This window comes from Aethalodelphis obliquidens, unplaced genomic scaffold (assembly GCF_003676395.1).
Source record: "Aethalodelphis obliquidens isolate GAN/ISIS:26980383/991018 unplaced genomic scaffold, ASM367639v1 scaffold17, whole genome shotgun sequence".
Lineage (NCBI taxonomy): Eukaryota > Metazoa > Chordata > Mammalia > Artiodactyla > Delphinidae > Aethalodelphis > Aethalodelphis obliquidens.
Window position 1 is genome coordinate 1320171 of NW_020837961.1, and position 22455 is coordinate 1342625.

The window sequence follows — 22455 nt, forward strand, 5'->3', positions numbered from 1 at the left end:
CTACATGTAAAAGAATGAAACTAGAACACTTTCCCATACCAGATACGAAAATAAACTGAAAATGGATTAAAGACTTAAAATGTAAGCCCTGAAACCATAGAATTCGGAGAAGAAAACTTAGGCACTATGCTCTTTGACATTGGTCTTAGCAATATTTTTTGGATCTGATTCCTCTAGCAAAAGCAACAAAAGCAAAAATAAACAAATGGGACACAAACTAAAAAGCTTTTGCACAGCAAAGGAAACCATCAACAAAACGAAAAGGGAACCTACCGAATGGAAGAAGATATTTGCAAATATGTCCAATAGGGGTTAATATCCACACCCCTGCCCTCCCCGGCCCCGGCCCCAACTCCGTCCCCATCTCTGTCCCCAACTCCGTCCCCATCTTTGTCCCCAACTCCGTCCCCATCTCCATCCCCATCCCCGTCCCCAACTCCGTCCCCATCAACTCCGTCCCCTACTCCGTCCCCAACTCCGTCCCGAACTCCGTCCCCATCAACTCCGTCCCCATCAACTCCATCTCCATCATCTCCGTCCCCATCTCCGTCCCCATCTCCATCCCCAACTCCGTCCCCATCTTCGTCCCCATCTCCGTCCCCAACTCCGTCCCCACCTCCGTCCCCATCTCCGTCCCACTCCGTCCCCAACGCCGTGCCCCTCTTGGTCCCCAACGCCGTGCCCCTCTCCGTCCCCAACGCCGTCCCCGCTCCGTTCCGCGGCCGCGCAGCGTCCCGACCGCACAGGCGCGGACCACACGGCGCAGGCTCGGCGGCCGGAGCAGGCGCGTCAGCCCATCTCGGGGACGCGGGGACGGGGACGCGGGGACGGGACGCAGCCGCTCCCCCCGCACCGGCGCGTCCGGCCCGAGCGCGCGTCCTCCGGGGCTGCGGGCGGGGCGCCAGGGTAGGTCGGCTCCGGGGGGAGGGGTGGCGCGGGGGTCCGGGATGAGCACCCCTTTGGCGAGGCCTGGCCGGGGCGCGGGGCGCCGCGGCGGCGGGAGGCGGAGGCGCAGCGCCTCCCGCGAGTCTGCGGTGGAGGTGAGCTTGGCCGCAGGGGTGCAGTCGGCGGCGTTTGGTCTGCGGGGCCCGTCAGCCCCTGCCACTGCCCCCTTCGGGAGGTGTGGGTGGGCGCAGAAGGACGGGGTGGCATCTCTCTCTCCGCCCTTCAGACCTCCAGGACGGCCTCGGGCTTCCTGGCGCCGGGAGGGAAGGCGGGCGCAGTCCCTGCGGCCGTGGGCACAGGTGTCGGGGCCGGATGCCGCCGCTGGCTGGGGTGCGGGGCAGGCAGTCCAGTGCTGCGAGGTGACCGCGGGCAGCTGTGGGCCTGGTGAGCCCCTCCGTCGTCTTCGGGAGAGAGGACCAGGGAGGCGTCCCCTCCTGCTTGCTTAGGGCTGCGAAGGAGAAACGTGAGAAGATCAGACTTCCTGGGAGGAAGAGAGATGAAAAACGTGACACAGGAGAAGCCAAATTATGAGGGGGAGCTGAGACTTCCGTGAACGCTGAGGAGTAGACCGGTCTCTTCCTGTGCAGGAAACAGTGAAGGAGACACTGTTTATGGTTTGGGAATTAAAGATGCGGAAGAGGTCTAAATAGTACAGGGTTTAGGAGATGCTTAAAGGTTTTTTTTTTTTTTTTTTTTTTTTTTAATGCATCAGATAGGCAAGAATGTAGTTCTCCTGGAGCATGGAAAATGTTATTAAAATACAACTAAGAAGAGTATTTGGAGAAGGCTGACTATATTTGCTATTTTATTTCATACAATGTTGCCTAGAATTTCTGGAGTCAGAAATCATCATTTGAACGATAAATGTCAGTATCATGTGAGTGGGAAAGCCAAAAGCTAACTTAAATCAATGAGCACCTTTTTTGGGTAAAAGGTAACTGCGAATTTAATGTACATAAATAAAAACAATGAATTTAGACAGTGAAACTCTTTGATAATAGTTTTTTCTTTTTTCTCTATCAGTCCTTTAATACTTAGAATTATCTTTTCTTCGAGAATAGTTTTATTGGTTTTGAAAAAATATACATGCGAAAGTCAAAGAACAGAGGAAATTTAAAAAACAAAACATTGATTTAAATGACCTAGTCCATCGTAACCATCTTAAAACCGTGTAAACATCTTTCCATGTATCTTGTAGGTTTGAGCAATGAGAATTTTTTTTAAAGCCAAGTAGCATTTATGCAAGTAAAACAAATCACAGACACTGTACATAATTATACATGAAAACACACATGATATGATTTTAAAAGTCTAAAAGTGGACTTCAAAGATGGAACTTACAGAGTTTTTTCTTCAGAAGAGAAAGAATAGAAAATTATACTAAATATATTCAATAAGCTTAAAATATGATAAAATTTTTTTTTAAAAAAATATTTATTTATTTTTATTTTTGGCTGTGTTGGGTGTTCGTTTCTGTGCGAGGACTTTCTCTAGTTGCAGCGAGCGGGGGGCCACTCTTCATCGTGGTGCGCGGGCCTCTCACTATCGTGACCTCTCGTTGCGGAGCACAGGCTCCAGACGCGCAGGCTCAGTAGTTGTAGCTCACGGGCCTAGTTGCTCCGTGGCATGAGGGATCTTCCCAGACCAGGGCTCGAACCCGTGTCCCCTGCATTGGCAGGCAGATTCTCAACCACTGCGCCACCCGGGAAGCCCCAAAATATGATAAAATCTTAATGTTTACACCTGTATGCAAGACAGATGTTTGCCACAAGCAATGAGAACTTGATGTACAAGACACCCTTGTCCGTTGGGTAGTAATGGTCGTACTCCTTAAAGAGTCGTGTAGTTACCGTTTGCCTCATAAATGTAAACATTTTCTTGTTCTTTCTTGTAGATCGATCTCCTGAAATTTAACTTTTCAAGATGAAGTTTGTATTGGCGGTGGCCTTTTTTATTTTAATTTCCTTGTGTGTTGAAGAAGCCTGTTCTAAAGAGAAGTCTTCAAAGAAAGGGAAGGGGAAAAAGAAGCAGTACCTATGCCCATCGTATGTTCTTCATGTCTTATATTCTTATATGGAGAAATATTATTGCATTTTTCATCAAAGTGGTTTATTGAAACACATGGCAACAGAACTTTCCCTATTAGAATTGCACCCATTTGTTTCATAGGTAGAAAGTGACAAAGTGAAGAGGGCTTTACAATGGGAAAGCTAATTCTCAGTATGATAAAGGTAAAGTTTTATAAAGTTTTGTTCGTGCCCTGGGCTTCTGTAATTTTCATACATCTTTTATAAAAGTAGAAAAAAGTTTCTATTTCTTTCTTACCCTGAATGTGCAACTTTCGCTGGTTACTGAGATTCCCTGCTTTGAGCAAATGCTAGTTCAAAAAGTTGACTTTGAAAAAAAATACTACTGAAATTGAATATTCATTTAAAAAATCAGATTGCTAGACTATGATTTTAAGGTCTATTTAATTCACATTAAGGCATGGCAGGAGAAGAATTACATGGTAGGTCCATTTTCCATTTCAATGGGGTTTTTTTGGGTAAAAGATTTATCTTAGGAAATAAGTATATTTCTCAAAAAATGTCATTAAATTTGAAGTTACCTGTAAAAACTAAATCTAAATCCAATTCCCACTCCCTCCCCACTCAGAAAAAAAACAGCAAAAAAATTTTATGGTTTGGACTCCATTTTAAAAAAAAATAAAGTGTTACTATTACTGGTGAATAACAGTAAATAATACCCAATAGTTAGAACAATTGAACAGTATATAAATCAATAACCTTCACAGAATATGTGCTTTTAAGTAATAATGTTAAAACGTATGCAGTAATGTGGAGGAAGAATTAAGTTGCTGGTACTGGTTATTTTTACATTAAGATTTCCGAAGTGCTATATTGATCTCAGGTAACATTATTCCAGCATCATCACTACTTAAATATTGATTATTATAGTTTCATAGATGTTTCATAAGAATTATTAAGATACCTTCTGGGAAGTAAATTTTGTAAAGAAAGGATATTAGAGTTGGTATTTTGGAATGGACGTCTGTATGAATATGTGAGACGGAAGGTCTGGGGACGGTATGATGACCCATATAAAGTCCCATAGTACGTAAAGCTCTCTGTTAAGAAATACGTCCTAGTTTTCAGCGTTAATAGTCCTGCTTCTTCCAGTCTACACAGCCTGACGTCAGGGCCAGGCTTCTGGGTCTGACAGGATGGCCCCATCCGCCCTACTGAGTGTGACTCATCTTCACAGATAAGAGTGTTTGAGCTGCAACCAGGGGACTCGCGTTTTCGGGAACTGGACACGGTCAGGCCTTACTCTTCCCAAGGATAAGGACACCTTGTCATATTTTGAATAGCCTTCATTTTAACGTTTTGTTGGATAAATCTTGGCGTATTGATGTGAACTCTTGTATTTGTCTTGAAGGCGCGCTGATCCTGTGTGTGGACTCAAGCCATCTGTGGTCAGTCGGGTTCCGCTCTCTGTGGAAGCTGATGGGGCTCCTGTCTCCCTCGCCCCAGCCTGCTTCCCCCCCCCCCGCCCCCCCATCCTGTTAAATGTCATGAATCACAGCTCTGAATGTGGCAACTGCAAGCCTTACGGCTGCCGTGTACCTTACAATAGTCTTTTAGAGGGCATCCTATTTCTTCCCAGAACTGCGCTCTTGCCTTATATGTAAACTGACTGTATATGCTTAGGCTGTCTCTGGTTAGGACAGATTTTTAACATTAAATCTGATAGATAAAGAGTGAAACAATGAAGGTTCTCTTTGGTGCATATGGAAACCTCCAAGTGGAAGGCCCAGCATACACGTGGTGCGCCCGTATTGCAGTGTTTTAGGTATGTTGAGAAATTAAATTTTCTAGAAATTTTCTACCACAGTTTTCAAATTTTGATTATATTACTTACTTTCTTGCAATTATGAGACTGAATAAAGCTTTATTAACAGGAGCCCTGGTGATGCTGCCCCAAAGCCAGCTTATTAAAAAGTAGATGTACTTTGGAGAATTACATTTGCATATTTTTTGTTTGAGCATTTTACTAAGAATTTTGAGTTCATGGTCACTGAACTTCTGAAGGCTAAGGTTTTCTCTGGCTTTTGTTGGATCCATTGTATTAAATTTCTTTGAATATCCAGGTTGGGAATCTCAGTTACAATAACGGGCTGCAGACTATTTGTTTCTCAGCGGATGGTCCAGTTTGCCCATCCTGTGTAAGCTGACTAAGCATAAAACATCTTGATTAAGAGGAATATTTGAGATCACAAAACCCGGAAGTTACGTACAGGCTTCCATACACTCCTCAATATGGTGAAATCTTGCCCAGTGATGTTCTGATTTCTTTACATTTTTTTTTGAATAGAGTTGAAGAGCAATGGTGTTGAACGGATATATGCAGTTGATGTGTTGTGCGCGTGTAGTAAACAGGAGCAGAAACTTCCCTTTTTATTCTTGAAACGTTTCTTCCCAAAGATTGGAAATAAGAGGAAAACTGTTTCTAAATGTAGAAAGGACCCTTCGTACTCTAGGTTGATGTGGAGCTGGAATCGTATGATACTCTCTCCCTGGCTTTTTATTATTTTTTTAACCTTTAATTGTTTTGAGAAGCTCGAAAATGATAAATTTATGCTGTTATTCATTGTTTTTTGGTGTGTAACTGGAGCAGCGGTACCAGGTTGCCAAACTACCTGATAAATTTGAGTCCCAAAATTTTAGAAATTCAGTATATATTAATAAATACACAGTAAACTTTAAATTAGAAGCTATGTTTTAGATTAAGTCCTTGGACACTGTTTAGCTTTTTATTTTAAAGCTTGAATTTGACACTGACCTGAATCTATTGGTCTTCTGATTTCCTATACGTTCTGCCTCAGCGATTTTGTCCAAATCTCTGGCTGTACCTCCATCTGTGCACCGTTAACGCCTAAGGTGCTGTATGCAGCCCAGCCTCTCTGAAGAATGTACCCATACATCCACCACTTCTACCTGGTTATCCCATCTTGATCTTAAAACTCAATTCAAAATGATAAAAACCCGAGTACAGAAATCCTCCCCACGTCTCCTAATACAGTGTTTCCATTTGCATCCTTTGCCATCCAAACTCAGATCCTAGGGGTTACCTAGGACCCCCTCTTTCTACCTTAGCTTCTCAAGTCCAGTCGTTGCCGAGACTTCCACGTTCAGAGTCTGCGCCATCTTGTGAGTGTGTCCCTCACTTCCATCCCCATCGTGACGCCGCTGTCACTTCTCCCCCCAGCCCTTCTAGTGAGCTCGTTATTGGTCTCCCTCTTCTTGGCTTCCTCCACCAGTTCCTACCCCACCCTGACCCTAGAGTGTATTTTCCACAGCGTACTCAAGCCACTCCAGCGCTCAGAGTCCCCTGAGGGACTCCATAAGCTTTGGGAAAGGTTCTGATTTCTTTCAGCACACAAAACTCTTGCTGAACTGGCCTCTGACTCCTCCGTCTGTCTCTTTGCATCCCGATCTCGCCCTTACTCAAGTCTCATACACGCTTGCTCTTTCATACTTCCGAAGTGTTCTTCCCTTTACCAAAATGCCAGAGGTTTCCTTCTTCCATGAGTTAACCCTTGCCTCAGTGGTCTTATGAAAATCCACAGCGGTAAATACCACGTGTTCGCTGTCGACTCCCGTATCTGTGTGCCCGGCCCAGATCTCTCTGAAGAGCACCACATCCATACATCCAACACTTGAATCTGACTGTCCCGTAATGACCCCACACTCAAACTTTGTTGTCTCCTTTGGGAAACCTTTTTTTTTTTTTTTCCATATTATAAAGTGTTTACTATTTCCACCACCTATTAACAAAAAATTAAAATTAATGCTGGCCGCTGAATCAGAAATCTCTCTATATGTGCGCATGTATATGCCTATATATATACACACGCATATTCATATGCTTTTACTTTCTTTAAATATGCAGAAAAATTCTGACCATTAATGGAATCATTTCTGAATTATTGCACGTGACTCTTGCTTACTTATTCACAGACGCCTAACACCATAATGCACTGAATATATGCGCAAACAGACACTAGCAAAAGACTCCAGGCCATCCTTGCTTCCTAAATAACATAATTTCAGCTACATATAATATTATTTTATTACATGCTAAGTACAAGGATAGATTTATTTTTGTTTTTTAAACATTATGAAATGGTTAAATTATAGATTCTATAACATTTTAATCCTGACTGATTTTCATAACCCATCTTGCAAGGTGGATATCTATTTTTTTTTAACATCTTTATTGGAGTATAAACCTTTCTTAATCCTGACAGTCTGATTTAGACAATCACACTCTGTGCCTTCGAGGTTCCCTAATTGCCTATCCTGCTTATAAAACTACGTGGTGACATCAGCTGTAATTGTCTGCTCCCCCTACTAGATGGTAAACTCCGCGAGGGCTTGTCTTACTGACTTAGTCACCAGACATCAACATCGTGCCTGGTTCAAAATGTACATGCCATAAACATTTGGTTAAAGAGTGAATACAAACTCGAGATCGTTGACCCTTACAAGTCACTGTATCTGGATTTTGTTACAGTACTTGAAAATAATTTATATGATCTCCCTGGACAGTATTTAGACATATAGTCTTAATATAAGGAGAAGAAGGGAGTTAATGTCTAGGTTATTGGTAGAGCGTCTTCAGCCTGGAAGATGCTTCCTGGTGAAAGTTTGGCCTTCTCGTGATAAACATCATATCAATGACTAAAATAAACTATACAGAGGAAACATCCAGATGGAGAGTAATGTGATACTGAAACACATGGTGGGTACGTGAGACAGAATTAGGATCTAATATGACCTTGGAAGTCCAAAGCGATGGGCTGAATCTAACGAGATTGAAGTATAAACTGCACTTTGGTTCAGAAATCATGTGTGCAAGTATAGGACGGGGAAAGCAATGTGGCTGAACACACTTGGAAAAAATATTAAATAGTGTTGTAACCATAATACAAATGAATAATAATATACTGTAGTATAGTATAATATGACATAATATAATATGATATATAATATATATACCTGATGCAGATGAGTAACTCTGTACGCTATCTTTCCATCCCAGCTAAATATAACTATATGTATAGTTACTTAAGAAAGAAATTAGTGTTCTTATTTTACCAATTTGTGTTAAGCATATTACTAGCCTTAAAAGAATTATATTATTTAAAGCAAGACTTACAGAGATTTCTGCACTGTGCTGGTCAATACCTTCAGCGGAGAGAAATAAGAATAGTTGAGGTAATTAAAATAATGTCATATTAGAAAGTGCTGAAGGAACTGAGGTATTTGACAGTTATCTTCAATTTTGTGAAAACTTGTGATTCAGATGACAAAGTAGACTTCGCTGCTTGGCACCAATACTTACAACCAGGACTAATGAGTAGAACCTCGAGAAGGGATATTTTTGGCTCCAAATTAGCAAGAACTTTCTAATAGCATTCTGCCAGATATAATTGCCTGGGAACAGAGGCAGTGGAGCTCACAGCAACCCCAAGCCACGGGGGATAATTACTTGCAGGCATACTTTATAGAAAGTTTGAGCCTTGGGTAGGTAGTTTGGCCCGACAGAGGTGTTTAAGGACATTTCAATTTGTGAGATTTTTAAGAGTCTTTGACTCTAGTATATTGTATGTGATGATAATTATGATTATCCAATTGCAGAATGATATAGAAAGAATCACCTTTTAAAAATTTAATCTCCACCCAGATTTAAAGAGCTTGGCTGCTAATTTTGGTGCATTGTTGTGGAGAGCTCTACCATATAAAATAAGTATACCTTGGTCTAATAATCAGGACTTAAAAACTTGCAGTGGTAGCATTTCTTCTTGAAATTTCACAAGTAATCAGGTTTTTTGAATATCTTTCAAACTCAGACCATCTTTTCTCTTTTCTGACCTAAACCAATCGGAATAAATATGTCAAGCTACTGTTAATCTCAAGAAATAATGATTGAGGGATGACGAATATTAATTATCTGAGCAATGCCTGCCATAACTGATGAGAAGAAGGCTTAGGTTTATGGATTTGTGTTTATATGTCTATTGTATATGAAACCAGAACATTCTAAAATATACTTTCGGAATTCTTGATTGAATGAACAAAAACAAAACAAAACAGAACTATTTGAACCAAAACCAAAGCATTATTTGTCATTTCTATTTGTACTCATAGCAGACACAGTAACACTTTTTAATACTGAATTTGGCCCAACTGTAACCTCTTGACACATACTGACATTTTTGTCATCGCTGAGTTAGGGAACTTTCTACCATTTGTTGAGGACTGTTTGAATTCCAGGCCTCTGATAGCTCAGTAAGTGTAACTAATTTGCTTACAAGTTACATTTGAAATCTTTCCCCCATTTTGGGCCCAGACTTGTACCTTAGGTGTGAAGAAGCATCGTAAGAAGCCCTTAATTGATCCTGGAGGAGGACTGCTATTATTTCTATGACTGTTCGGTCATGTTTGCATGTATTTACTTCATCCTAATGATATTTCCTCCAAACTGTTGGTACTCTAGCTTTAAAATCATGACATGAAGATTTATGGTTCTGTGTGTGTAATGAGAAACAATTTGATTACTTTTTATTAGTTTCTTCACAACCTAAAAAAGTTGTGTGTGTATAAATGTGTTTGATACCAATATGAGATTTTTTTTTGTCTCCTTCAGAGAGATACCATTTAATGGTAGTATTCATAGACATCAGTTCTGTGTAGTATGAAGGGTTGGGTTAAGTATAATCTTAGCCATTTTCTTCCTATTCTGATTTTATTCCCTGTTATTCATTAATAGAAGGGATTGATTTCAGTTTAGTTCCATTTCCTTACTTCCTAATGGAAATGTTCAAGATAAATACATTGGCCCAAAATGAAAGGCTGATTGGAAATGGATATGGAGAATCTGTACAATGGATATAATGGAAAACTGCCAGTATTATTATTACTATAACAAAGGTAGATCAAATTTTTCATTGATGGGCAGTTATGTATTTTCTTACTACCTAACAAACAATTCTGATTTAATGGCATGATATTATTTTGCAATCAACTGAATTAATGATCTTCCCTTTCCAAATAATTTCCTAGATTTTTGAAATCGGAATCCTCATTATTTTAGTTATTCCGGCATGAAACTTAAATGGAACCTGTTTTCTCTTAAAATGATCTCCTGTATCTGTCCTGTTCATTGCATCTCCTCTTACCGTCATTTTCAACATAGTCTGTTAAAATAGTTTCCTAATTACTTGCTGTATTTTTTTCCCCGCTCATTATTATTCGTCTTACATACCGTTTCCATTTTCATCTTGTTAATCTTATGTTGCAGACCCACAATGTCTTCTTGTTCCCTCAAGGATCCAGGGCAGACTCTTTACTCTGACTTTCAAAGGTCTCTCTGATTTACATGCGGAACTTTGTGCGAAACTACTCTCTCATCTTAGAAAGGCTGATCTGTCCTTGTGCCAACCTGCCACTGCTTATGCTTAGACATGCTTATGGTTATAGAGCGACAACCTCCTGCTTAATCTACGCAGTCCTTCAGTCATTACCTTGCCTGATGAAACCTTTTACACGATTAGAAGTGTTCATTGAAAGTAAGATTAGTGCAAATTATTAGCATGCTATGGCTGTTAATGCATTAAGGTCTTGGACCCTGTTAGAAATACAGTGTTTGCAGAGGAAAAAAAAGGGTTAATTTCGTGGTGGGTATGTCATACCTGGAACATTGTGTTGAATTCTGGTTGCATTCGTTTGTGAGGATTGGATTTACGTGGGAGTTTGTTCAGATAATCATGATCAGCGTTTGCAGGAACATGAAAGTCTGTGGTTTGATAGGTTTACCGTGGGTTATTTTCTTTAAGAGTAGATGAGTAATCCACCATTGTGAGGAGTTTCATATAATAGGAGCTAGAATTCATATTTAGACCTCAAGTTATAGAACCAAGACCAAAGAGAGAAACATAGAGGAAGACATTTCCATTTGAAAGGATAGGATATAACTATCCAACAATATAACTATCCAAGGATTTCCTTGGGAGGTTCTTTGTCACCAGAACCTCCCAAGGTTGGGTAGGGACACTACCTAAACGAAGTATCACTGGGAAGTTGCCGAATTTAAAAGTTCTTTTCACCAAGGTTTCACGAGCTTATGATTAGAGCTAAAATTAAACTCCCTCTTCTTGATCTCTTAGAATCCTTTTTGTGCATCCTGTGTGTTTTGACACTTGATTAGATTTAATAGTAATAGTCTTCCTATGATACCTTTTATTTTCTAGTTGAAATGTGTATATTGTGTTAACTCTTCAGCCAAATTATAAATACTTGAGATGAGATGGCTCTCCTTCTCTCTCCACTTTCATTACAGTATATACACTTTCATTTAGTAAGCATAAATGAAGCTCTGATTCAAGGAATTTTGAAGTAGGAAGAATATATATATATATATATATATATATATATATATATATACACACACACTTTCGTAAAGATACACACTTTCATATATATATATAGTTTCATATTCTGCCTATTTCAGTGTTCTCTGCATTTCAGCTATGTTTATACTTACTAAATCAAATGGAATCAAATGGGTGACTGATCAAATAGAAAAATCATAAATTAATCTTTTGATGGGTCAGTGGCTCACTGGGACCATGTTTAGAGATCACCTTGAAACATGCATTGTTTAAAATTCCCTTTGTATGTCTGCTTAATCTAGATGGATAAAACCTTGTAATTTGGGAGAAAGCCCACTGCGGTATCTCAATTAGGACTTTTGTTGATGGGCTTTATAACTTTCAATAAGTCATTTAATTTATTTAGGTCTCAATTTTCTCATGCTTATGGTGAAAAGTTTCATCTCAGTAGTTTCCTAATTTCAGTCATTCATTCCAACTCTATCTATTATGATGCAGTCAAGTTTTATTTATGATTGTTTTGCTACCTTTATATTCAGGGCTCACTATTCCTGTTTTTGTCAAGATTTTTCATTTTCTGATTTAGAATTAGACAAGCCTAACCAATGGAAAGAGAATACACAAAATTCTGTTTCTTAAGCAAGTTAATTACTAAGGGATCTAATTGCAGAATTGACTTATCAAAATGTAGGTATGTAACCATCCTCCCAAGCAGAAGAATCACATGTGTGCAAGGTAAATTGTACCCATTCTTAACTCTATAATTTTTCACAAACTGAGGAATTTGACTTACAAAAATGTGTCCTGTGTTTGTCTTTTGTTTTCTTTTGGAGGTGAATAATTTCTGTAATGCAGTAAAGGATACAGTATCTTTGCCGAAGTCTCCTGTATTCTTCTTGAGCTACTACCTGAAAAAAGCACATCACTGCGGTCCTCCAGAGAGCAGAGAGCACGTCATAAATGAGTCCCTTTGCCCTCAACTTGGAAATTTACACTTAGAATTCAAGAAGCAAATTATTCAAATTTATGTACCTACAAATAGCTCCTCTGAGAGATGATGTAAATAGGAAATTACCTTTCTAAGAGCTCTGATTGGAATAACAGCAAAACAATGATTCAGTCACTAGTAGACTTTGTTGGAGAATGTGAGACATCTGACCTTTATGAGTCCTCCTGTGAGAAAACAGTAGGAGGAATTCTTGATGATTCGGGGGAGTTTAGGACTCCACTCCCAAGAGTAACCTGATAGAAAAGGCCCACATTTAATGAGTGGACTCGTAGCCTTCTTTGCGTCTGTGTTCAGCTCTCAGTTACACCACGGACGTGGCTGCTGAGATAATCCAAAGGTCGTACTGCAACACCCTTTAATATCTCCCAGGAGTTCCATATGTATTTGACTGGAATATCTATAATGTTTTCAGTTTCATTCTACAAATGTTGTTTGGAATCTCCATTGGTTTATTTTGTGTGTTGATGTAGCCTTGGCTGGGTCTTCATTGTGGTGCCTCAGTTCTTCACTGGCCCTTAGTGGCTCCATGTTTCTCTTTCCCTAATAATGGTTTCAGTCCTTGATCAATACCCCTTTCGGTCCTCACCTACGATACGAAATTCTGCTTTAAAGAAAAGAAGTAGAAGTTGCTAGACTCGCGCTCACTCACCCCTCCATCTTCCCTCCAGAGCTGCCTGTGGCATCATCCTTTCTCTTCTCCTTGACTCCTGACCCAGAGGAAGAGGGACGTCCTTTTCTCAGTCCTGGATTCCGTCCCCCACTCCCTTCTGAGACGCACCCCATCACCACACTCTGCTTGCCCATGCTTCATATCTTCTCTTCTTTGGCTCCTTTTTCTAAGGGCTTAAAACTACGCTGAAGCGTCGCCTACCTGAAAAAATGCAGTTTTTTTGTTTGTTTGGCTGCACTGCATGGCATATGGGATCTTAGTTCCCCAACCAGGGATTGAACCCGCATCCCCAGCATTGGAAGCACGGAGTCTTAATTGCTGGACCACCAGGGAAGTCCCAAATGCACATTTTTTGTATTCCTATTTCATCAAATTTGTTTTTTCCTCTGTGTTCATTGTCACATTTCTTAAACTGACAGCCCACAATTTCAGCTCTAATTCACAATTTTTTCCTTTTCTTTACTTGAATTTCTTTGAATTGAAAAAGCCAGACGTTATTGTTGTAACAAAGGAAACAGTAGAACCACTTAATTCTCCTATTAGTATTGACTCCTGCCACCATTCTGTTTTTTGATGAAGATATTTATTTTATTCCTTTTAAGCAAATCTGCAAAATTTCTTCGGAGTCCTTACTTTACTTGACAAGGACAAATGATTGTCTTCTGCGTCCTGAAGTGATCTCTTACCCTCAACCCCTCTGCCCTGATTTGCCTTCCAGCTTTGCATCTGCCTCTCCTGCTACCCCTGATTAGACACCTTCCTAGCTATTCTTTTTTGTCTGTCCAGAAATAGTGGGTTTTGCCACATATTCATATCCTGGATGTTGCTAGATGTTCATCTTGGTCCTTTAAGCTTCTTACTTATCGCTCTTCCCCTGAGTAATTTCTCCCTGTGTCTGTGGTTACACACACATCCTTATCTCCAGGTGTAACTAGTCTTGTGAGTTCCAGGGCACTATTTGTAACTTCCTACTGGACCTCAGAGTTAATATATCAAACCAGCTCTGCCATCAGCCTTCCTCAGCTCTCCACCCAGCCTTTCATGAGAAACGGCTGAAACATCTTCCATTCTGTCCCGGACGCTCACCTGGGTCATCTCATCAGTTACTCATTCTGTTGATTCTTGCTCAGAAATGACTCTTGCATCCGGCTATTTCTCTGCATCTCAACGGGTGTGGTCCTTGTTGGGTTCTAATCATTTCACCTTGAAGCTGTTGTTGCAGGGACTTCCCCAGACTCCTGCATTCCATCCTGTCCTCTGTAGTTCATCTTCTATAACAGCGGCTCTCAAACTTTGGTCTCAGGACCCCTTTCCAATCTGAAGCATCTTTAAGGACACAGTGAGCTTTAGTTTATGTGGGAGTTATCTATTGATGTTGCCTTGTTATAAATTGAAACAGAAATTTTAAAAAATATTTATTAAATTACCTAAAATATACTCATTGCAGATTAACATGAATAACTTATTTTTATGAAAATTAACTATATTTTCAAAAATAAAAAAATAGTGCGGAGAGTGGCATTGTCTTACAATGTTCCTATCTGTTCAGTGGCTGGCATAATGGAAGACAGCTGAATTCTCATAGCTGCTGCTGGATTCCGTTTGTTGTGATATACTGTTTTGGTTGAATTAGGTGAAGAAAATATGACCTCATGCCGACATATAATTGGAAAAGGGAAGAGTATTTCAATAGCCTTTCTATAATTATGAATATTCCTTCTTAATGCCATGCCAAAATTGGACAAGTGATAATTCCTTAAAAGTTAGTTGTGATGTAAAATCTGAAATCAGATCAGTGAACATTTTGATCTCTGTTGTATTAAAATTTGCTGGTCTTTCATTTTGAATGGCTTTTTTTTTTTTTTTTTGCCCAAACATGAATTTATAACATGCATCGATCATTTGGAAAATATTGGTTTGCTGGGTTTTGCAGATCTTCCAAATGTTGACAGGTTTCATTATACAGTATCAAATAATCACATCCATTTACTATTACTTTTGATCTCACTGGAAAGTCGGTTAGTATCAGCAGACCGGCAGCAAATACTCTCATTAGTTTTTCTTGAACTTACAGTCTTTCTTCTTTCACTGGTGAAAACTTTTTTTGCCACGTATCCAAGTCTGAATCACCATAGGTTTCCCATGGTCTTCCATGAAAACAGTGTTGCAGGAAAAGTCTCTTGTTCACTAGCAAGTTGAACAGTCATCCAAGTGCTGTTCTTTGGAACAATTCTCGTAGTTCAGTTTTCTGTGCAGCAGAAGTGCTGTCTGGATACTTGCCATTTTTTTCATGCAGAATATTAAAATAATATGGATTTAAATTGCAAAATTTAATAACCTTAATATTTTTTACTGCTTCTTTAAGAACAGTACATGGGAACACCATCTTTCACATCTTTTATTTATTTCTTACTGCTGGTGTCTAGAGGTTAAGGACATGAACACTCTTGCTACGTAAAGCTATTAGTTTCCTGAGTTGTGCACTGGCAGTCTTATCCACCGTTGCTTGTGCAGCATCAGTGCAAACGTCTGCAGCGTGAAACAAAGTAAATGTTATTTTGAGGATGATGATGATGATGATGATGGAGATGAAGAGAATAGTTTGACTTTCTGGACGCTCAGAAAAGGTCTCGGGCACCTTCAGGTGTCTGTGGACCACTCTTTGAGAACTGCTGTTTTCTAGTGTCAGCAGATTTGAGATGCTCATTGTATATCCAACCATGTATTTCTCTTTTCTTTTTTTTTTTTTTATTGGAGTATAGTTGCTTTACAATGTTGTGTTAGTTTCTACTGTACAGCAAAGTGAATCAGCTATACGTGTACATATATACCCTCTTTTTTAGATTTCCTTCCCATTGAGGTCACCACAGATCACTGAGCAGAGTTCCCTGTGCTCTACAGCAGGTTCTCATTAGTTATCTATTTTAATACGTAGTAGTGTATATGTGTCAATCCCAATCTCCCAATCCGTCCCAACACCCCCTTTCCCCCCTTGGTATCCACACATCTGTTTTCTATGTCTGTTACTCTATTTCTGCTTTGCAAAGAGGTTCATCTGTACGGTTTTTCAAGATTCCGCATATATGTATTAATAGATACTTGTTTTTTGCTTTCTGACTCCTTCACTCTGTATGTCAGTCTCTAGGTCCATCCACATCTCCACAAATGACCCAGTTTCCTTCTTTGTGTGGCTGTATATATGTGCCTGTATATATGTGCCACACCTTCTTTTCCTGCCATGGTGAGCTTCTCAGTGCCTCTCTGTTAGTCATCTGCTGTGTTCACTGTGACCACCTCCTGGAATCTGCCGTCCTCCTTCCCTTTCCACCTGTTGCCTGCTTCCTTATCCTTCCAGCCCAGCTCAGGAGTCACCTAGTCTATTAAATCCCTACTCTAGACACAATTAAATGATAGAGAAATAAAATTAACATTGACAATTTTTTTTTTTTTTTTTTGTGGTACGCGGGCCTCTCACTGCCGTGGCCTCTCCCGTTGCGGAGCACAGGCTCCAGACGCGCAGGCTCAGCGGCCATGACTCATGGGCCCAGCCGCTCCGCAGCACGTGGGATCTTCCCGGACCGGGGCACAAACCCGTGTCCCCTGCATCGGCAGGCGGACTCTCAACCACTGCGCCACCAGGGAAGCCCTGCTCTGGCCTCTCTTTACTGAATATCTTGTTTTTGAGTTTTGTTTGTAGTAGCAAGGAAAACACTCCCCTTTACTAGCTCGGTGCTATAAATTTCGAGGGAGCAGTAGGAATAGGGTGTTGATTTGGAAAAGAAGATGCGTGAATGTACGTTATGTGTATGTGTAAGAAATCAGGATATTCTACATATTTGTGGATCAAATCACATACTGAAAACTTCAACAGGTTTGGATCAGCTTTTTTCTGACTAGGGGTCTTCTTTTTTTTAAAATTAATTTATTTTTATGTATTTATGTTTGACTGCATTGGGTCTTCATTGCTGCGCACAGGCTTTCTCTAGTTGCGGCCAGCAGGGGCTACTCTGTTGCGGTGCGCCGGCTTCTCATTGCGGTGGCTTCTCGTTGCGGAGCAAGACTCTAGGCGCGTGGGCTTCAATAGCTGTGGCACGAGGGCTCAGTAGTTGTGGCTCGTGGGCTCTAGAGCACAGGCTCAGTAGCTGTGGCTCACGGACTTAGTTGCTCCACGGCACGTGGGATCTTCCCGGACCAGGGCTCGAACCTGTGTCTCCTGCATTGGCAGGCGGATTCTTAACCAGTGCACCACCAGGGAAGCCCTAGGGGTCTTCTTAATTGTAACCAGTTTCTGTTCCTTTACCGATGACCCAAGATAGGGTACCGTGCACTGATTGATGTGTAACACCAAGTATTTGGTGTGTTCTAAGCTCTTACGTAAATCACCTAATTTGATTCTGAAAACATGCCTTTTATGAAAAAGAGTGATTTTCCAGGATTATCAGCACTGTTTACAAGACAGCTAATTGAGGCACGGGGTTAGGTGTCCAGAGCCACGCTGCTAGTAAAGCAGGATTCACACCCAGGCGGCGTGGCTTTCAGAGCCAGGATGCTGTCACTAATGGTGCCTCTCATGTCAAGGGCTACATATTTCTTTTTTTTTTAGATGAGAAGGGGATCTTGCCTTTAATATATGGTTTAGAAAGGCTCAGAATGATATGGTGACAATCTCAAAATCATCATAAACCATACAGAAAAAGTATCTATAACAACGATGTACAGTGCAAAGAATCATCTCTAGGGCGCTTACAGTGCCTCAGGCCACGTAAACGCTAGGTAAGAAGTTGCCAGCACACTGCAGACTCAAGTTTGGCTTTTTGGAACTTTCTGGAAGTTTTTTTCTCCTCACATGTTTTCCACCTGAGGTTGGTTGAATCCTGGCTGCAGATATGGCCGGATGACTGTACTACAGTCAGTCCTCCCATCTTTGTTATGCATTTTCATGTCTTAACAGTGTCTCTTGATGAACTGAAGTGCTTATTTTTTTCTTTTGAAGTATAGCTGATTTACAGTGTTGCGTTACTTTCAGGGGTACACCAGAGTGATTCAGTTACACGTGTACATGTATCCACTGTTAGATTCTTTTCCCATGTAGGTCATTACAGAGTATTGAGTAGAGTTCCCTGTACTATACAGTAGGCCCTTGTTGGTTATCTGTTTTGTATATAGGAGTGTATATCTGTTAATTCCAAACTCCTAATTTAAAGTGCTTATTTTTAATGAAGTCAGATTTATTAATTTTTATTAATGCTTTTGTGTTTTATTTAAGAAATCTTTCTCTGACGCAGGTCACGAAGTAGCCCGTTTTGGTTATTTTCCTAGAGGCTGTCACTGTGTCGTGTTTCACATTTACCTCTGTAGCCCACTTCAGCTCATCGTTTGTGTGTGATGGGATAGGCACATCCAGTGAGGGCAGCACATTTATGCAAAAGGCTCTCCTTACTTTGCTCACTGGCAAGTGTACATTCACTGTAGGTCGGTTATCGCTTCTCTTTTCTGTCCCACTGGTCCGGGACTGCTCACCTCGTGCAGTGACACACCCCCCATCAAGGGAGTGGAAAGCCTCACATCCCCTGCTTGGTTCTCCTTCCGTGTCACCTTGGCCGTCCTGGGCTCGTAGCATTTCCCTGTGAAGTTTAGAATCAGCATATCCATCTTCACACAGGTAGATACAAAAGCTTGGGATGGTCCCTAACATGGTATGGACTCGATTTTGTTTCTAATTTTTAGTCGAACGTGAAATAAAAAGGTAAACAGAGAAACGTACGTGGGAAAATAGGCAAAGCAAATGAACTGGGAGTGGAGATATTTATCTTCAAGTTGTGATAACCACCTTTTCCTAAATGTGGCTGGATCATGGGTATTTGAAACCGCATCAGATGCAAACCTTAGCACTGAACAGTGCACGTTCAGGACTGGTATCTGGGGGCTTTTGGATTCCTGTCCGGTGGCAATCACTCCATGAGTCCAGGGTTGAGCTCCAGGAGGGCAGGTGCTTTTGCATGTTGTTTTTTGAGCACGTTTCCAAGGCTGGAGGAAAACGCCTGGCTGCAGTTGGCTAACTCAATATGTGTTGAATGCTACCCGTGCAGAATACGAAGAATGGTAGTTCTATTTAAGTATGGGTTCTGTGAGGGAGAAATAGATTCAACTCTTGAAACATTTACACTCACAGAACATTTCCCCCCAAAGGTGTTAACAAATATAGACAATGATAGGCCATAATTGATATTAGTCATGATTAGTGAATCATTTGGCAACAGTATTGGATACTGTGTCATAATACCTTTAAAACGTAAGTTTCAAAATCAGTCACATTGATGTATTTTTGGTTACCTTTAAGGTTCGGAATTGTTTTCAAATGCAATTCAGTATATGTCATTTTGTATCTTCTGGGTGCTCTGTGATAGCTTAGTTCTTGGCAGGTAAACAAGAAGATTGTTCTGGATTGTTAGAGTGAAACTCTCAAGGAGGACAGGACATCTGTCTGACTGTTTCCCACCAGGCGTATGATCCTGCCTGTATTCCCCACCTTCTCCCTTTCAGAGAAGGCACTCCCCACCTCCATCCAGGACTCATTATGTCTCCCATGTCTTAGATTTCATTGACTCTGGGTTTTGTTTTGGGGGGGAGGGATTCTGAAATGGGAATTAATATTTCCAAGTTTTTCCACTCAACTGCATCTTTTATCTCCTTAGATTTTACAACACAGACTAATGGAAAGAAAAATTCCCCCATGTTTCTGAAACCCACACTTGCTTCTAGTCAGTTTTTCTCCTTTGCTGGAGTCAGTATAGTCCAAGTCTTCTTTTGGGGGTGGTAACAAAGAGTAGATTTATTTTATTAATTTTTGAAGCCCAAGTATTTAGGAACTATACCCAGTGATATTTTGTCTTGCTAGTGTTCACTTTTTTTATCTCTTCATGGGCCAGATTTTCCTTAGAAGAAAGCCAGGACGTTAAACTTGGTTTTCGAATATTAGCTAGGGAAATAGTTCAAATAATCAGCCATTTGGTTTAAAAAAAAAAAAACAAAAGCAAACTAGTAATTTGACTGATTTTTTTTCTGTCTTAAATTGAGTAATAACTCAGTCACAATATTTTGTTATGTATAAATACCGTGTGGATTTTCTTTTGGGGCGAGTTGTCACTGGATATTGTTTTTTTTTTTTTTAATTTAAAATATTTTTATTGTGGCAAGAACACTTAACATGAGATCTACTCCTTTTCACAGATTTTGTGTCCAATACAGTGTGGTTGACATTGGGTACAACATTGTACAGTAGATTTCCAGAACTTACTCATCTTACTTAAGTGAAATTTTACACCTGTTGATGACCAACTCCAGTTCCCTCCTCACTCCCACCAACCCCCATTTTTTCCTTTGTCTCTGTGAGTGTGACTGTTTTAGGCTCCTCATATAAGTGGAATCCTGAAGTATTTGTGCTTCTGAAACTGGCTTATCTCCCTTAGCATCCTGTCCTCCAGGCCCATCTGTGTTGTTGCATGTGGCAGGATTTCCTTTTTTAGGGCTGAGTAATATTCCATTGTGTGTATGCATGGACTGCTTTTAAAACTCCATTCATCTGTCAATAGACATTAGGTTGTTTCCACACAGTGTCTATTGTGCAGAGTGTGGCAGGGACCCTGAGCTGCAGATGCGGGGACGAGCTGGGGTAGAGTTTTATTTTTTATTGTTTTAATAAATTTATTTATTTTTATGTATTTATTTTTGGCTGCATTGGGTCTTTGTTGCTGCATGTGGGCTTTCTCTAGTTGCGGCGAGTGGGGGCTACTCTTCATTGCAGTGTGCGGGATTCTCATTGAGGTGGCTTCTTGTTGCGGAGCATGGGCTCTAGGTGCACGGGCTTCAGTAGTTGTGGCATGTGGGCTAAGTAGTTGTGGCTTGTGGGCTCTAGAGTGCAGGCTCAGCAGTTGTGGCGCACAGGCTTAGTTGCTCCGCGGCATGTGGGATCTTCACGGACCAGAGCTCGAACCCGTGTCCCCTGCATTGGCAGGCAGTTTCTCAACCACTGTGCCACCAGGGAAGTCCCCCGGAGCTGGGGTTTAGAGCTCAACACTGTGCACTAAGGTGGTGGGAGGGGCCATGGCCAGTTCTCCTGGTTCCAGCCCCGGCTTGGATCTCTGTGGTCCCCACGGGATTGGTATCCACCGGCCCCATCAGTGTCTGGAGGCAGGCGAGCTAGAAGCCCATCCCTGGGGTGGCACCCCAATAAGCTGGGTTGCTGGTTCCACTCTTTCCCTGTTCTCTCTGGTCTGTGTTGTGGTGGGTGGTGCCTGGGGGGTGGGGATTGTGGGGATACAGTGTCTCCCCTTTTCCTACCGGGGCCATTGAGGCTGGTTGGGTGGAGAAGCCTGTCTGTTAGTTTCTGGATTTCTCACAGAGGGGATGGATCCGTGCCTTGCTGTTGAGATGGTGTCTCCATGGCGGCAGGAGAGTCCAGGATTTCCTGTTCCATCTCCTGAAGTCCCTCCAATCAAATTCTTCATTCCATCTCCCAGCCTACATCTTACCATCCCATCCAGTGTGGCTCCTGTCTCTCCCTCAGCTGGAAAGCAGCTCTCCCTTTTGCTCAAGCCTGTGAAGAGTCTTTAGCCCTCAGCTTGCTAACCTCTCAGCAGCTTTGGTCCTGTGAACCAACCCTTCCATCAAATATTTTTTTCCTGGAGTTCTGTTGATGCCGCACTTGTGGGTTTTCTCTGTTGCTTGAAAAAAATGCACAACCTAAAAGTTGAGAATTATGCTTTATTTGGCGGACTAAACTGAGGACTTAAGCCCAGGATGCAGCCTCTCAGAATAGCTCGGAGGGACTGTTCCAAAGAGGTAAGGGGAGAGCCAGAACACAGAGGAGTTTTCGCAACAAAGACCAAGTAATCGGAACATCAAAAGATTACCATTAATTAACGAAAGCCAGACATCTCAACTTAATGACTTTAGCAATTTTCTATGTATGGGAAGATGCAAGAGTCCGGGCTCACTGAAACCCTTCCTTTGACGTGCCCCTCAGCTGCCGGGGCCAGCGTTCTCATCCTGAGTCCCCTCAGGGGGCACCGCCGGGGGCGGCTGTCATGTGCTGGCTTCACGGCTGCAGCATCCTTTGTTTACTGATAGGGCGGCAACATTCTTTGCCCACACCTCCTTCTTCTTGGGCAGCTTATCCTTTGCCTTAATTGTCGGCTTATCTTCCTACATCTGCTCATTACATGTTGGGGCTCCTGGTGTTTCAATTCCATGTCCTTTTTGTCACTGTAAACTTTTTTTTTTCTAACTAGTGATTTATCTAATCATTAAAATCATCCAAGGAGGGCTTCCCTGGTGGCGCAGTGGTTGAGAGTCCGCCTGCCGATGCAGGGGACA

General features: G+C 41.4%; 1 protein-coding gene across 2 annotated transcripts in view; it reads left to right on the top strand.

The window, feature by feature from the left end:
* The first annotated feature begins 734 nt into the window (after positions 1–734).
* The window catches only part of GLRB (glycine receptor beta), a 69438-nt gene continuing 47717 nt past the window's right edge, over positions 735–22455 (top strand). The window contains exons 1-2 of one of the 2 annotated variants that reach the window (XM_027116809.1): positions 735–906; positions 2840–2990. In XM_027116809.1, the coding sequence (XP_026972610.1) occupies positions 2869–2990 (122 nt within the window). In that variant the 5' untranslated portion in view covers positions 735–906; positions 2840–2868. The remainder of the gene's footprint in view (positions 907–2839; positions 2991–22455) is intronic. The other variant, XM_027116808.1, reaches the window with a different exon arrangement.